Source organism: Alligator sinensis, unplaced genomic scaffold (genome assembly GCF_000455745.1).
Source record: "Alligator sinensis unplaced genomic scaffold, ASM45574v1 scaffold560_1, whole genome shotgun sequence".
Lineage (NCBI taxonomy): Eukaryota > Metazoa > Chordata > Crocodylia > Alligatoridae > Alligator > Alligator sinensis.
In genome coordinates this window covers 1,899,419-1,913,928 of record NW_005841837.1, presented here as the reverse complement: position 1 = coordinate 1,913,928, position 14,510 = coordinate 1,899,419, and the positions used below count along the sequence as shown (strand labels likewise).

The 14,510-nt window shown below is 43.7% G+C and overlaps 1 protein-coding gene across 1 annotated transcript in view; it reads left to right on the top strand.

Annotated features, from left to right (window-relative positions):
• Positions 1–14,510, top strand: part of ABCA1 (ATP binding cassette subfamily A member 1) — a 122,823-nt gene that overhangs the window by 30,822 nt on the left and 77,491 nt on the right. The window contains 2 exon segments of the mRNA XM_006039495.3: positions 1–93; positions 1,233–1,351. The exon segment at positions 1–93 is cut by the window's left edge and continues 5 nt beyond it. Coding sequence (XP_006039557.1) covers positions 1–93; positions 1,233–1,351 — 212 coding nt within the window.

Here is a 14,510-nt window from a genome sequence, read left to right as displayed (position 1 = left end):
CCAGGGGATTATTTGTAATGCTAACAACCCTCTCTTCCCCTACCCAACTCCTGGGGAATCCCCTGGCGTTGTCGGAAACTTTAACCGGTCCATGTAAGTACCAAATCTTGTTTCTCCTTGTATGTCCTTATAGGAGAAAAGCAGGAACTGGGAGGTTTAGGAACAGCATCTGATTCTTAGATGCAGATTAAGGGCAAGGCTGCTTCCCCTGCACACAGCCTGGCAACAGGCTAGATAGTTAACTTGTGGCTGCACTCAACGGGCACTGTGACATCCTGTCTCACTTAGCAAATGGCTGTGCAGACCAAATGCAACATAACTATTCAATACTATGCTCATACATACTAGGTAGAACTCCCAAAGAAATAAGGGTGTTTTGCCTGAGGAAAGACTAAAGAGAAACAGGGAAAGATCTTCATGATTTGGCCCATAGAGGGAGTAAGAAGTGTCAAGTTTATTTCCTGATGGGAAAGTTATTGATGCTGAGAGACTGGCCACTTGAGGAGAGAGGCATGAGATTTTCCCTGGTTTTGCTCCTACAAATAAATTCTGGGTTGACTGCACTCGGGAATTTGGTTTTGGGCTTGGCATCCCTCTGCCACTGCTTTGCTCATTCCCTGCTCCCTGAGAACAGTGCAATGTAATCTGTCCCTTGTGGCCATGACTAGAGTCACAGAAGTATCGGAGTCAAGGATGGGGACTGGGGTGGTGTGGGTGCCAAGGCGCACAGTTGACAGACCAGAAGTGTGTGTGGTTCATTGGGTTGACAGCCCAATTTGTGAATTCTGCTAAATACTTTGTCACAAGGACATGAAAAAGGAAAGGAAGAGTTAAGGGTCTTTCGCTTGCTACTTGGAAAAGGATTTTAAAGAAATGGAGATGCATTTTTAGAATGGTGAGCTTTAAAGGGCTCTTTCCAAATGGCATTTTCTCTCCCACCAGACAAGAGCAGTCTGACCTGCATGAAGAGCTCCCTACCCCCACGCTTATACAACTGCTTTCCAGTATTTGAAGGTTTCCAGAACAACTCTGTTTGACCTTTCTCTTTTACTAGCTAGTCTCACTGTTGTCCCGGGGTGATGGCTTAACAAAGCTTTCACTATACCATAGAGGGTTGTATTTTTATATAAAAGGAACTGAGTCTTGGAACCAAGCATGTCAAACTGAATCTTTATATGCAGGTTTGTGTGGCCTTGCATGGTTAATGATGGCTTTTCCTTCCCTTCCTCCAGTGTTTCCCGCTTGTTCTCTGATGCCAAGAGGTTGCTGTTGTACAGCCAGCAGGACAGTAGCATAAAGGATGTTCAGCAGTTTCTGGGAAAACTTCGGAAGCTTGGAAAGTCTGGCTCAGGTAACTGGAGGCTGAAAAGAGCCTCGTGCATTTAGCTGTAGTTTGCTGCTTACAGCTGATTGCCCTTTTCTCTCTTTTTGTAAACAAGGCAGTATACAACACAAAGATGTACAGATTATTTAGCAAATCCAATCCATCATACCAATACAAATCTCATCTCCAGATTCAGAGTTCTGGGCTGTGTATTTATGGATTTTTTTTAAATGTTTTTTGTAAAATTACAGCCTTCAGAGTTGACCCAAGATGCATTTGAGAATTTGCTAGTGCTGTAGCTTTTTGCATGCATTTTGTGGAAATAATAGTTGCATATCTCCAAGAACAATGGCAAAGCAGGTACTTCAGTGTGGCTAAAATGTTATGTAAAGGAAACCAAGTCAAAGAGACAAAAGAACACAGCTGGGGGAGAGTGAGTGCTGACCTGTAATGGAATCTTATTTTGAAACTAATTTACCTACTTCCTTCCTAATATTCAATTTTTTTTAGATCACTTATGAGACTCCTTCCACTATCAAATAGTTTGCAGGGGCCCTAAAACGAAGTGCTGTCCTTTCCCTCCAGCCATGCTTACACAGGAAACTTACTGTCTCTGGCAGCTCTCAGTGCCGCTCTAGACTGGCCACTTCCTGAACCAGAAGCAGTGTTCCCATGGTGTGAATGGGTAATTGGCCCTATCACTCAGTAGTGCTAGATAACCTGCCCAAAGTGCTGTGCAGGTGTGGTTACACCACTTCTAGTTTAGGAGGTGGCATACAGGCTGTGTGTTTGAGGGTACTGCCACCATGGATGGCTTGGGGCTGTATCTGATCTAAGTGTCTCACAAACTTTAATCTGCTTATCCTTGCAGTACCCCTGGGAGGACAGGAAGTGCTGCTGTTCCTCATGCTTCCCAGGCTGGGAACAGTGGCCAAAAGTAAATGACTTGCCCAAGGTCACACAAGAAGTCTGTAGCAGAAGAGGCAATTGAACTCGCTTCTCCAAAGACCCAGGCTAGGATTCTAACTGTTAGTAACTGCAACACTCACCAGGCGGTTTACCAGTTGAACCGGGGGGCGGGTGGATGACCAACCCACCTTGCGGACAGGCCGGTGATGAAAGGGACACGGACTCAGTTGGAAGATAGTAAAATTGAACTTAACGTTTACTTACAGTAAGATTCCAACAGTGGTTACACAACAAAACGACAGTGGTGAAGCAGTAGTTAAAGATGACAGGTAGGAGATAGCAATTGCTTTTTCCGATGTACGTGCGGATGGAGAGCTCGCGATTCGGTGAAATAATAGCCAGAGTGTGACTATTCGTACTATTCGGCCATGGGGACACGGATTCCTGGACAGGGTGATCAGTCCTATCCAAGGGCTTGTGTGGAACCCGGGACCCTGCGCTTTAGCGCGCTGTCCCTTTTATAAACTCTTCAGCCAATCAGAGGAGGCTGCTGATTTACAGTTAAGAGAGTGTGTCTGCTGGCCAGGCAGTCACGCTTCTCCTGCAGCTCCTGATTTGTTAAGGCTGTCTGATCACGAGCTGGTCAGCCTCATGATCATGAGCTCTTCACACGTTGAACATGACCTGCTCTCGTGTTCTGCATTGGTCTGGCATGTGGGCTGAGCGTTTGGTCACCTTTTCTACTCGGACACGAACCAGTGGGCTGGAGTAGTGGTTTTCAACCTGGGGGTCTGCAGATTATCACTAAGTGGTCCTCAGAAGATGCCTATGATCAATCAAAAGTATGTGAATACCCACACTTATCATTCAAAGGGGTCTGCACCTCCATTTGATATTTTTTTTTTTTTTTTAGACGTCTACAAATGAAAAAAGGTTGAAAACCACTAGCCTAGAGTAAATGACAGCCCCTAAGAAGGGGCTTCTGTGTGTTTTGCCTCCCTTTTAGAAGTGATGGGGTGAAGGGTGCTAGTGGTTTAAAAAAAAAGATCTTCTAGCAATTAGTGAAATGGTCAAGTCATGCACATGTCTTAAAGCTTAGACCCTTCAACACAGGCAGGTCTCTGCACCCAAGCAGAGGCCTGGTATCATCTAGGGGAGAGTTGGCACATGCTCAGTACTCTGTGGAATCAGGGTCTTGGTCATAAAATTATGTGGTTACCATCTCACCTCTGCCGCACGTGCTGCCTTTATCTGTTCATGAATCTTACATCCATTCCAATCCTGCCAAGTCATTCCAGGAACTGTTCACTGGACCACACTTAGACTATGTGCTCCCTTAAAGCAGAGGTTGTACTTTACTGCTTTTGATAATCTTTCTCATGGTTTTAGTCATTGAAAGCAATAATGCCTGTAAGTGGACACAGAGCAAGGCTGTGCAAAATGTTTATTTAGATCAGTAGTGCTCAGTCTCTTGGCTGAGTGGTATGGGGCTATTCTGCAGGCTGAATCGGGCCCTGGGTCCTGCACTGCCCTCTCCAACCCCTCATTGTCTGGGATTGGGTCCTGGGAGCCTGACACCACCCCCTCCTGGCCCTGTGTGCTGGGATTAGGCATTCCATTCAGTGTGTAGGGCCCAGGGCTCCCCATGGGTCTAGAAATTTGGCAACAGGGGAGTGGTGACACTATTCTCTCACCACAATTTTCCAGACCCATGGGGAACCCTGCAGGCTAGATGACATAGGGCTGTGGGCCAGGGATTGAGCACTGCAGATATTTAGATGGTTTCAAGTGCCCAAGTCAGGGCTGTGTGAGTTCTAGAATTACAAAAATCAGCCCACAATTTTTCACAGCACCTGCTTTCTCTTATATTTCTTAAACTCTGCCTGTGGCCTTGAGTTTTACCTGTGAGAAGGATTGAAACACTTCTCTGCCTTGGGGACATTAAGAGCCTTAAGCAGCTGCTCCCTTCTTTGTCTCATGAATGTGGACAGATGGGACCATTGTCTTTTATGGCCCAAACTCCACAAGGTCTCCTTGGGTGCTGGGATGCAGCCTGAGCTCTGTGCTCAGAGGCATCAGTAGATTTAATTGTCTTAATGTGAAGTAAGGCCACTCTCCTTCAGAAAGAGGAGCCTACATGAAGGGTTAACAAAGTTATACTAATGCACTTTAAAATAACACCTTTTGTTAATTTGAGCATGGCTTCCTGAGTATCCTCATACTGACAGGCCCTAAGTATGATGCATTCAACATTCCTATAAGCCTGCCTGCATTGCATTTTGTGAGCCAACGCCAGGTACAGGGCAACTACACATTCTCATTCCACTCTGCTCCTGCACAGGAGAGGAGCAGTGGCCAAGGTTTTTCCTAAACTGGGCAGTTTTTGTCTACCCTTAATGTCCGAGTATCCAGGAGCTGGCTTTTTGGATGGTGGGTGCCTCAGCACTGTCTTGAAGGGGTATTACTCTGGGCATCCAAAATTTGAGGTGCTTCAAATCACTGGTAGGGGATGGAAAATTTTAGCTTTAGTTTTTCAGTACCGTATCCCTGCTGAAATCAGTGGTGAAATTTCATGTTGCCTTCCAGAAGCTAACAGCATGTCATAAATAGCAAGCATGATAGTTGCGTGAGAGATTGCACTGAAAAGATTATACTTCAGGATTCTGTCCTGAAACTTACAATGAGAATAAAATTTGGATGTACAAAAACTCTCATAACTTCACGCTGCATGAGGCATCCAGGGGAAGTGTCATGCCAGTAAATGGCTTGCGTAGGGAACAACTTCCTGACTCCAAGCCAGTGCGCTCATGTTATGTTTGGGAATAAAGACTGGTAAATTGATTGCAAAACAAAAGTTTGGAGCCAGCACATCAAAGATCATATTTCTGTAATAAAGTAATTAAAAAAAAAAAATTCAAGTGTGTATAAAAGGGTGGAGGAGGGAAGCCTCCAAACAGCATTTGCTATGGTTCCCAACGTATTTAGCATGACAGACCCTCTATTGTTGGTGCAGCACAGAAGGAACAAAGCCCGTTTGTCCTTTTCATTACATGGTCATTTACAAAGTCTCCATTAAACCAAGTCTATATCAGTCTCTCATGGCTGCCTGATGTCTTTCTCCAGTGACACACAGAAAAAACGATCTTTCAGCTTGAAGTGCCACAAGACTACCACTTCTTGAAGGATAAAGGGAGGGAGGAGGGATCTGGTAGGCTGCAGTACCATTCCTGGCCACCAAATGTCTGTAATGCAGTTTGCTAATTTTATTTAGGGCATTGCTGCTTGTGTGTGTGTGTGTGTGTGTGTGGGGGGGGGGGGGGGGGGGGGGAAGGGCTGGAGTTGCACTAGAACTCATCTTTTTTTCTCCCCTCCCCTTCCCCCTCCTATTTGTTTTATTTTTTCCACTGAAAAATGGCTTTTTCAATGGAAGAAGTCTGCAGAAAGCTCATCTTGAGATTTTTGTTATCAATGAAATGGCTTATTCATTTCCTTCCCATTTTACTAGAAAAAGTGTGGACCTCTCCATTTCAACTTTAAAATCTCATTTAAAACTTCAGGTTTTTTTCTATCAACATGTACAGGAAAAATTTTAATTCCCGACCAAATATTTTGTTACATTTTGGGGGGAAATAATTTTAAAAGACTGCTTATCATTTTTGAGCAGTCCAAATGTAGTATTGTGGTAGTTCCTAAGAGCCTTCCCTGTGTGAGGGACCCTTTTCTAATGCAAACACCTTGTGGAAGACAGTGCTGTTTGGGAGAGGCAGTTTTATGTGAATGGCAAGCCCAAGGGCTCAGGTCATGCCATATCCAAAATAGATGCTGCTGCTAACAGAATCCTCATGTTATATATTTTTCCACTTAAGGAACAGATTTAAGGCTGTGCTCCTTTCTTACAGAAAAGATAGATTGGGTTGGCATAAATGGCTCAATGCCAGAGGATCAAATTCTATGCATCAGAAATGAAACGTTTGACCTGCCACATGGAATGAGCAACCAGCTTGTAGCTTGGAGAACTTCTCTTTGGGAGATTGAGAAACAGGCATTTAATCTGCCAGTATTTGTCTTCAAGGGGAAAATTCATGGGAGACTGACTATTGACTTGTATGAAAGCAAAGGCTGGGTAACCCTGAATCACCTGTTTGAGTGCGTATGCTTATTCTTAATCTCAGCCTGCCTACAAAACTAGTAGGCAAAAATGTCATGCTGCTGCAACCTCTATCCCTAACCATCATCATGTAAAGAAAGCAACTGTATCTGGAGTAATAATACTAGATCTCCTCATGAAAGTCTCCCACGAGCAGAATTTGCTGGCCAGTTTGTTCTACCGATATCCTCTTCTCACAGTTAGAAAATTTTGCCTGATACTTGATGTAAAACTACAGCACAGCAGACTTTAAGCCTCTTTCCACCAGTCCTGCCTTCCGGGGCAAGGAAGATTCATGCTTTTCTCCCTCCTCCATATGGCAGCCTTTCAGGTAGTTGAAACTGCTCTCGTGTCCTGCAAACCAACTTCACAACCGTGGAAAATGCTGAGACATTATTCACCTTCCTCTGAAAGAGAGAGAGAGTGGGTCTCCTCAGTTACTGGCACTGATTGTCATCAGGGAAGAGGGTACTCTCAGATGCAAATGTCCCATACAAGTAGTAGGACCTATTACCCAACAAAGCCACTCCTAGATAATTATTTAAATTGCTTTGTATCCCCCTTCCCAGGACAGGTCTAGCCCTATGTCAGTTGAAATCAGTTGTGGGAAGATTTTTCACTGGGACTTTGGAAGAGGCCCCAAATGTGCGCTAGGGGAAACATTAGAAATACTGTATAGACTTCTCTTTCCCACACATTCTTTGCTCTCAAAAGCATGCTGTTTTTTGGCATGGCTAATGATATCTGCATCTGCATCTCGGTGCACATCAGGTATTTAGTCAGCAGCTGCCAGAATCCTTTGACTTTGGGCATCATAAGAAGTGACCAAAGTTATACCAATTGATCTGAAATGGCTTTGGGGTCTGAGACATTCCCAGAGGGGATGCTGCTGGTGAAGGGAATACATGATTATCAAAGACTGTTCATTCTGTTCCTTTTTCCCCCCTTCATCAGTCTCTCCTCTCACATTTTTCATCTTTAATCCAGTTATTTGTAATATTGAAAACTCACTTGAATGCCCCATTCCCCAAGTCTTGCATCAACTTCCACAATCCGCTTTTCCCGCACCCCCGTTCCCCCCGGCCAATTAATGGTCCATTTCTACTATTGCTAGCTACTAGGGTAGTGCTTCTGGTTGGCAGATCTCCAGCTGATACTGCTGGGACTTTCCACCGGAGAATTTAAAATCATCGTGTGATCTTATTCAGCCTATTTAAAGCTAGTTACTTGCCTGTTTAGAGGGTGTGTGTGTGTGTGTGTGTGTGTGTGTGTGTGTGTGTGTGTGTGTGCGCGCGCATATATATATATATATTAAAAAAAAAAAAAACCTTCTTGGACTGAGGAATCCCTCTGGTAGCGTGTACAACATCATACCAGAAGGTTTTATACCAGATGGTACACAACATGGACAGCAAAGTTCTCTGCTGCTTGATGTCAGTAAGAGCTGAGGATGCATAAACCCTTCCATGGTTCTGATTATTTTTCACAAACTGTGGCAACCATTCTCCTAGCACTTACGTTAACAGAGCGCCCAGAGATGTCCCTTTGTGTAGTACTAGCTGTGTCTCGTTCTAGCTGTGCCTTTTTTTTTTAACATACCTCTGGAGAAATAAATGCAACCAGTAGCATGCACCATAACTTTCTGTCACATAGTATGCTTTGCAGTCCATGCCAGGTTCTTAGCAGAGGCAATTTATGTCACTACAGAGCTGAGTGCAGATGGCTTTCATATCCTAGAAGCACTGCTGCTTGAATCCACTATGAGCTCATGGGCTATGAAATGCTAAAGAGAAAATGGAACAAAAAAACTACTCCAACAAGGTGGCAGATGCTTACCCTTTAACCTCCTCTTCCTCATCCCCCCCTTTGTTAGTACGTCTCTATCAAGTTGTCAGTGAGGTCTTGGCACCAATATGATAAGCCAGATAGTAAGTCCCGAGAACAAGAGTCAAAGGCCTTGGTGATTAGCAGCTCCAAAAGCATGACACAGCAGCCAGAACTGCAGCTACAGAGCCTGGCTTGGCCTGGCTGATCTCAGACACTGGCTTCATGTTTCCCTATCAGCATTTTGGGTGGGAAGAAAGCACTTATGAGAGAGGAGCTTTCCCTTAGCTGTTCCTGAGAAAAGCTGACAGTCTGTTTGGGTGAAGACAGCATTTGGAGTTAGCCCTGGGATGCTTCCCTCAGCATGAAGCACTAGGTGTTTAGTTCACTGTTACCATGGGGGTAATAAAAATCTGGTGGCAATGCAAAACCAACTTCTCTGTTTCTGGGAGTAGATAAACCAGGCTACGATAAGTAGTTGTCTTGTAGCTTCCCTATTATAGCAACAACAGAGCATCACTCTGCTTTTCTTGATGAATTCCTGTTTTTACTGGATCCACAATCAAACACAACAAAAACAATTGAAAGTCTGTAAACAGACAGATCTGTACAAATAGTCCCTGAGCCATTTACTTAGATCTCACACTGCTGCCTTAAATTGCAACTTGCCATGCATGGCTTCAGCATAGACTGCCCTTAGGATTATAGCCCTCCTATTTCCAAGAGTAATCTAATTGTTAGTCTTAGTAGTAATGTTACCATAGTACCCAAAGACTCAACTGAGATCAGATAGTGCTACGTGCTGTACATCTTGAGAGGCACTTCCTGTCCTAAAACGTTTATAGTCTAAATACACATGGGAAGTGCTATTGTTCTCATTTATAAAGGTGGGAACTGATGAACACAGACTTAACTTGAGTCACCCAGGGAGGTTGTGGCAGAGCCAGGGTCTGTAGATGTCTTCCTTGGCCTAGGTTCAGGGCCAGCCTTTTTATATTCTTTCCTTATGCTCCCAACTTTGCCAAATGCCCAAAGACATTTAGCTTTTTTTATTTAATTTTGGAGATGGAGAGTCCTAGGATCACAGTTGCTCCATCTTTTAGTCATTCCTTCAGAGATCACATTTGCACCAACCTGCTTTCTGTATAGGAATGTTAGATCTCACTCAGTACCGATACTGTGAAAGTGATTCCCTCATGGTAGCGCAGAAGTAACCCCTGTGCTGACTAGTTTAGGAAACCAGCTGGCACCTTGAACAAAGTACCTCCATGTGGTTGCATAGCAGGCTGTGTGTGACAAGGTGCTGAGTACCCACAATCCCCTGACCAGTAAGAGGAAAAAGTGCTCAAAACTGCTGCAACTCTCAGTTTGCAATTTCTTGAATAACAGTGTTGGCCTCTCATCTAAATTTAAAAAACAATTAAATGGAACGTTATTTTTAGTCTATAGATTTTCATAGCATAGAAAACCAAGCACCCCATAAACATGCACTACAAGTCCTGTGCTTGGTATGGGGATGAAAGGACTTGTTCATTCTTAGGAGTTTACCTCTCTGGTCTGCCTTTGCATAGAAAAATGCCTTCAAATGCTAAATGCCCTGATTAAAAAGGTATATGAAGAGGCAATTAAATGATAACCAGATGGAGTCAATGAGGCTTGAAAACAGACAATACAAATACAAATCTTCTGAGAGCTTGGAAACAGTGAGACATTAACCCCTTTGGAAGGCCAGATGCTTACTCATTTTTTTTCAAGGTTTTGTATTTTTTTAGATTTACACAATAATAAAAATGCTATAACAAAATGTCTGGGCATCTGAATAATTAGAATTACAGAACAGATGACTATCCAGCAGCAAAAGGTAGTTACACAGACAAATTATTCATATGACATCAGTGCCTTGAGGCCCCAAGTAAAATTAAGGCCTCATTGCGCTAAACATTTTACAGATATATAAAAAGAAAAGTTCATGCCCAAATGAATGTACAATCCATCATCAGTTTTTCCTCCAAACTGAAACAGCCCATCAAACCTTAAAACAGACTAACTGCGTAGATCCAGAACAGGTAACCACATGAAATTTGCTCACTATTTGTTGAGGAAGCATAGGAAGAAACCTGAAGACATCCAAAACAGGGACTCTAATTAAACTGTCTTGGTAAACATACTGTAATATTCCAGAATAACACCCATGTGAGGGTTGTCCCTTCGTGTAATTTATTTTTATATACCAGGAACTGTCTGACAAAAAACCCTAGGAACAGTGTGTGAGCTGATGAAGCTAGAGGCTATTTTAATAAACTCCCTTTTACCCAAACAATGTCCTCTGTTTTTCTACTTGCTTCACCACTCTCCTTTTTCATTTAGGTTTCTTTATTTATACACGTGCCACCTCAAATCTTTTTCTCTTTCATTACTATCTAAGGGGCTCACCCTTAGAAACCAAACACCTCTGGAATTAGACCAGCAGTATTCAACCTGTTTCGACACAAGGGTCCCTCAGAAAATGCCAGCTCTTAGCATTCCCTTGTTTTATGACTATTAAAAAATAATAGAGCAATTCTGCTGTTGCGAAGAACATAGAAAGACCATGGCAAGTCAGGATTCTTTTGACATTATAGATTCCTATTTGAAATCTCTGGGCTTATTTCATGTATCATGTTGTATGTTTGCACACCTAATGGTGCTAACATTTTGTGGCACCCTGCGGCACCCTTAAAAGGATCTCAGGACAGTGGAGCCTTGAGTGCTGTGGAATCTTGATTGGGAATCGATGAATTAGACTAAAGTCGGATGTCTGCCCAAGCTTAGCACCTCATTGAGCTAGGGTGAATAAGGCATGCCAGCTTCTGTAGTCAGTAGTGCGCAAGACATCGATGTGGCTGCCAGCTACCTTTGACTTCTTAATCCCACCTGTTTACAGCTGGGGATGGCTTTTAGCTTGGGGCTAGAGCAAGCCTCAGCCTCACCCCTTGAGAGCTGTGGTGAAATGCCTTAACCATATGCTATAAATTAGAGCAAGCCAAGCAAAGAACAAATTCGCTGCTTTCCAGGGAGCTGTAGAGGCACCTGCCCTGCAGTGCTGCATTCCTGAGGGAGTTGTGCATAGGTGTAAACAGCAGTCCTCTCAAACGCCATTGTGTGAGCCAAAACGAAGTTAAGCAGCTTCAGACAAAATGCTGCCAAAAACATCACCCTATGGTATGAAGGAACAGAACTGCTCCCAGGTGAGGGCATTTGGGAAGAGCTAAATTTGCTGTACACACTTTACATACAACCTATTAGAAGGTTGTGATACAATTAACCTACGTTTTTAATTAGCCTTTTAATTGCTTTCCCCATTGGGGTCCTGCTTTATTCCTGATAGCCTTCTATATCAATGTTTTGCTTTTGTTTTCACTATCAAAATAGTTACCTGGATCAAACACCATGGTACTTTTTAGAGATGCCCCTGCCTCAATCTCAGCCCTTGTGATTTTTGAATGTTGTGTAGCATATGTGGACACCCAGGATCAGATTTGCAAAGTGGTCATTACTTGTGAATTCTTCTTTTGTTTAAATTTCTGTGACCCTTGAGTTAAGTCAACACTAGTATTTTTGGAAATCTCACATATTTCTTCCATTAAAATGCATGGAAGTTGTGCCTAAATCCTCTAGGCTGCTTAGTATCTCTTTGAGGTAGGCTGCCATTGTGTCCCAATACCACAGGCAACAGATAGTGAAGTTAACTGACTCTGGATTATCTCTTGATTTTTCTTTTATACCAAATTATAGCCAGCTTTTAGTGAAAAGCAGCAGGATGGTTAGGAAGATAATGTGATATTGGTGGGACTGTGTCCATTGGGAAATTAGTGAAACTGTTCATTAATTGGGCTTGTTTTACCTACAGAATCCTCCATGTGCTGTGCTTGAGAGTTTATCCCTTTAAAAGTTTAATCAGTTTTGGTGCTCCCTTTCTATTTTTAAAAGGAACCATTCACAAAATAGATAAGATTTATAACAAAATTCTCTCTACTGCAATTCAGATACAAAGGTCTGTCAAAGCCTGAATTTATTCTACCTGGGAAACAGTGTCCCAGGGGCCAGGATGCTTATGAACTTTCAATGCCTCAGTTTTCTTTAACAGCTTACTGACGTGTCCATGGTCAGAGGTTGAGATTGGCAGTATGATACAGGGCAGCACAGTACAATGTGCATTGTTTTTGTGCAAGTCTTGCAGAAATGGAGCCAGCTTCGTAGCTCACATCTGAAATTCCCCAGGATCCAGGGATGTCTGGAACTCCACGTTTTAAATTCAAGCCAACTCTGGTGGTGGATGCGTCATTTTTGACCTGGTGAAGGGATGTGGGCAGTGGGGTCCCCCAGGGCTCGGTCCTCGGGCCCGCTCTGTTCAACATCTTCATCAGCACCTTGTTCAAATTCGTGCATGACACTAAGATGTGGGGAGAAGTGGGCATGCTAGAAGGGAGGGACAGGCTGCAATTGGATCTGAACAGGTTACAGGGGTGGGCGGATGAGAACAGGATGGGATTCAATACTGACAAGTGCAGGGTACTGCACCTAGGGAGGAAGAACCAGCAGCAGCAGACCTACAGGCTGGGGAACTCCCTTCTCATCAGCACAGAGACAGAAAAGGATCTTGGGGTCATTATTGATTCCAAGATGAACATGGGCCACCAATGTAGGGATGCAGTCAGGAAGGCTAACTGCACCTTGTCATGCATCCACAGATGCACCACGAGCAGGTCCAAGGAGGTGATCCTCCCCCTCTATGCGACACTGGTCAGGCCACAGTTGGAGTACTGTGTCCGGTTCTGGGCGCCGCACTTCAGGAGGGATGTAGACAGCATCGAGAGGGTCCAGAGGAGGGCCACTTGCATGATCAGGGGGCAGCAGGGTAGGCCCTGTGAGGAGAGACTGCGGCACCTGAACCTGTTCAGCCTCCACAAAAGAAGGCTGAGAGGGGATCTGGTGGCTGCCTATAAACTTGCCAAGGGGGACCAGCAGGCAATGGGAGAGTCCCTGTTCCCCCCATGCACTACCGGGAGTAACAAGGAATAATGGCCGTAAGTTGACAGAGAGTAGATTTGGGCTAGACATCAGGAGACACTACTTCACAGTCAGGGCAGCTAGGATCTGGAACCAACTTCCAAGGGAAGTGGTGCTCGCTCCTACCCTGGGGGTCTTCAAAAGGAGGCTAGATAGACACCTTGCCAGGGTTGTTTGACCCCAGCATCCTTTCCTGCCCACGGCAGGGGGTTGGACTTGATGATCTTCTCAGGTCCCTTCCGCCCCTACCGGCTATGAAACTATAGTCCAGATAGGAGAAGGGTTTTGGATATGGGGGAGAGGTGCATATGCATTGGAGTAGGGTGCTTAAACATGCTCAGCATCAGGTTAAATGTACTCCCACTGATCTATATCATTGACTTAGTAATGAGAAGTGTTGGCTGAGTGTTTTTGAGAATTCTCCTTGAGAGAGTGTGTGTGTGTGTGTGTGTGTGTGTGTGAGTGAGTGAGAGTCAGAATAGAGATGTGACAAGAATACAAACATATGCTAGTCTGTACTGTGACCAGCAGAATGGCATTTTTGGTACCCTTGCTATATTCTGCACTGCACTGAATGCCAGTTTACCAATTGGTTATGTGTCTAGGGAGCATTTGTAGTTCACATTTTCTAAAGCTAGAGTACAGCACAAGGCTACTCCAGTAAGTAGCAAAGTACTGCCTTTTATGGGCAGGGTTTTTATCTTGCTATTAGTTTGTCTTTACTGTCTGAGAACAGATATAATAATAAAACAAGTAAGTGCTTCCTAATTCTGATAGTGGATTCAGTACAAACGATATCTGCACATACAAGACTTCTTTGGTATTGTTTCTGAAAACTCTCTGTGACTGCTTCAGTCATCTAAAGCAGCTTTTAAAACTCCACCAGTTAATACAGATACTATCTGGAATTGAGAAATGAAAGTTTTGCTAAAAATAATAACACTTTAATGCTTTTTCATTCTTTACTTTTCTTTGTTTATATTGTTAGCATTGTTCGTACCACATACCAGGGTTATACAGTCAGAACTATATCCGTATATTGTCTTTGCAGCTATTTTTTTTCCTCTTTAGGCTGTTTTGACACACATTCTGGGTTTATTTCTGGCATTTTTTACCTCAAAACTGTGAAATGTAAAAACTGTCCAATTCGTTGGAGGTTGCATTTGACTTATTTCTGCTCAGGAGGCTGGCTTAGGATCTGGGTAGCATTCATAGTTCACATCTGAGCCACAGCTGGATTCTACACTTGATTTGGTT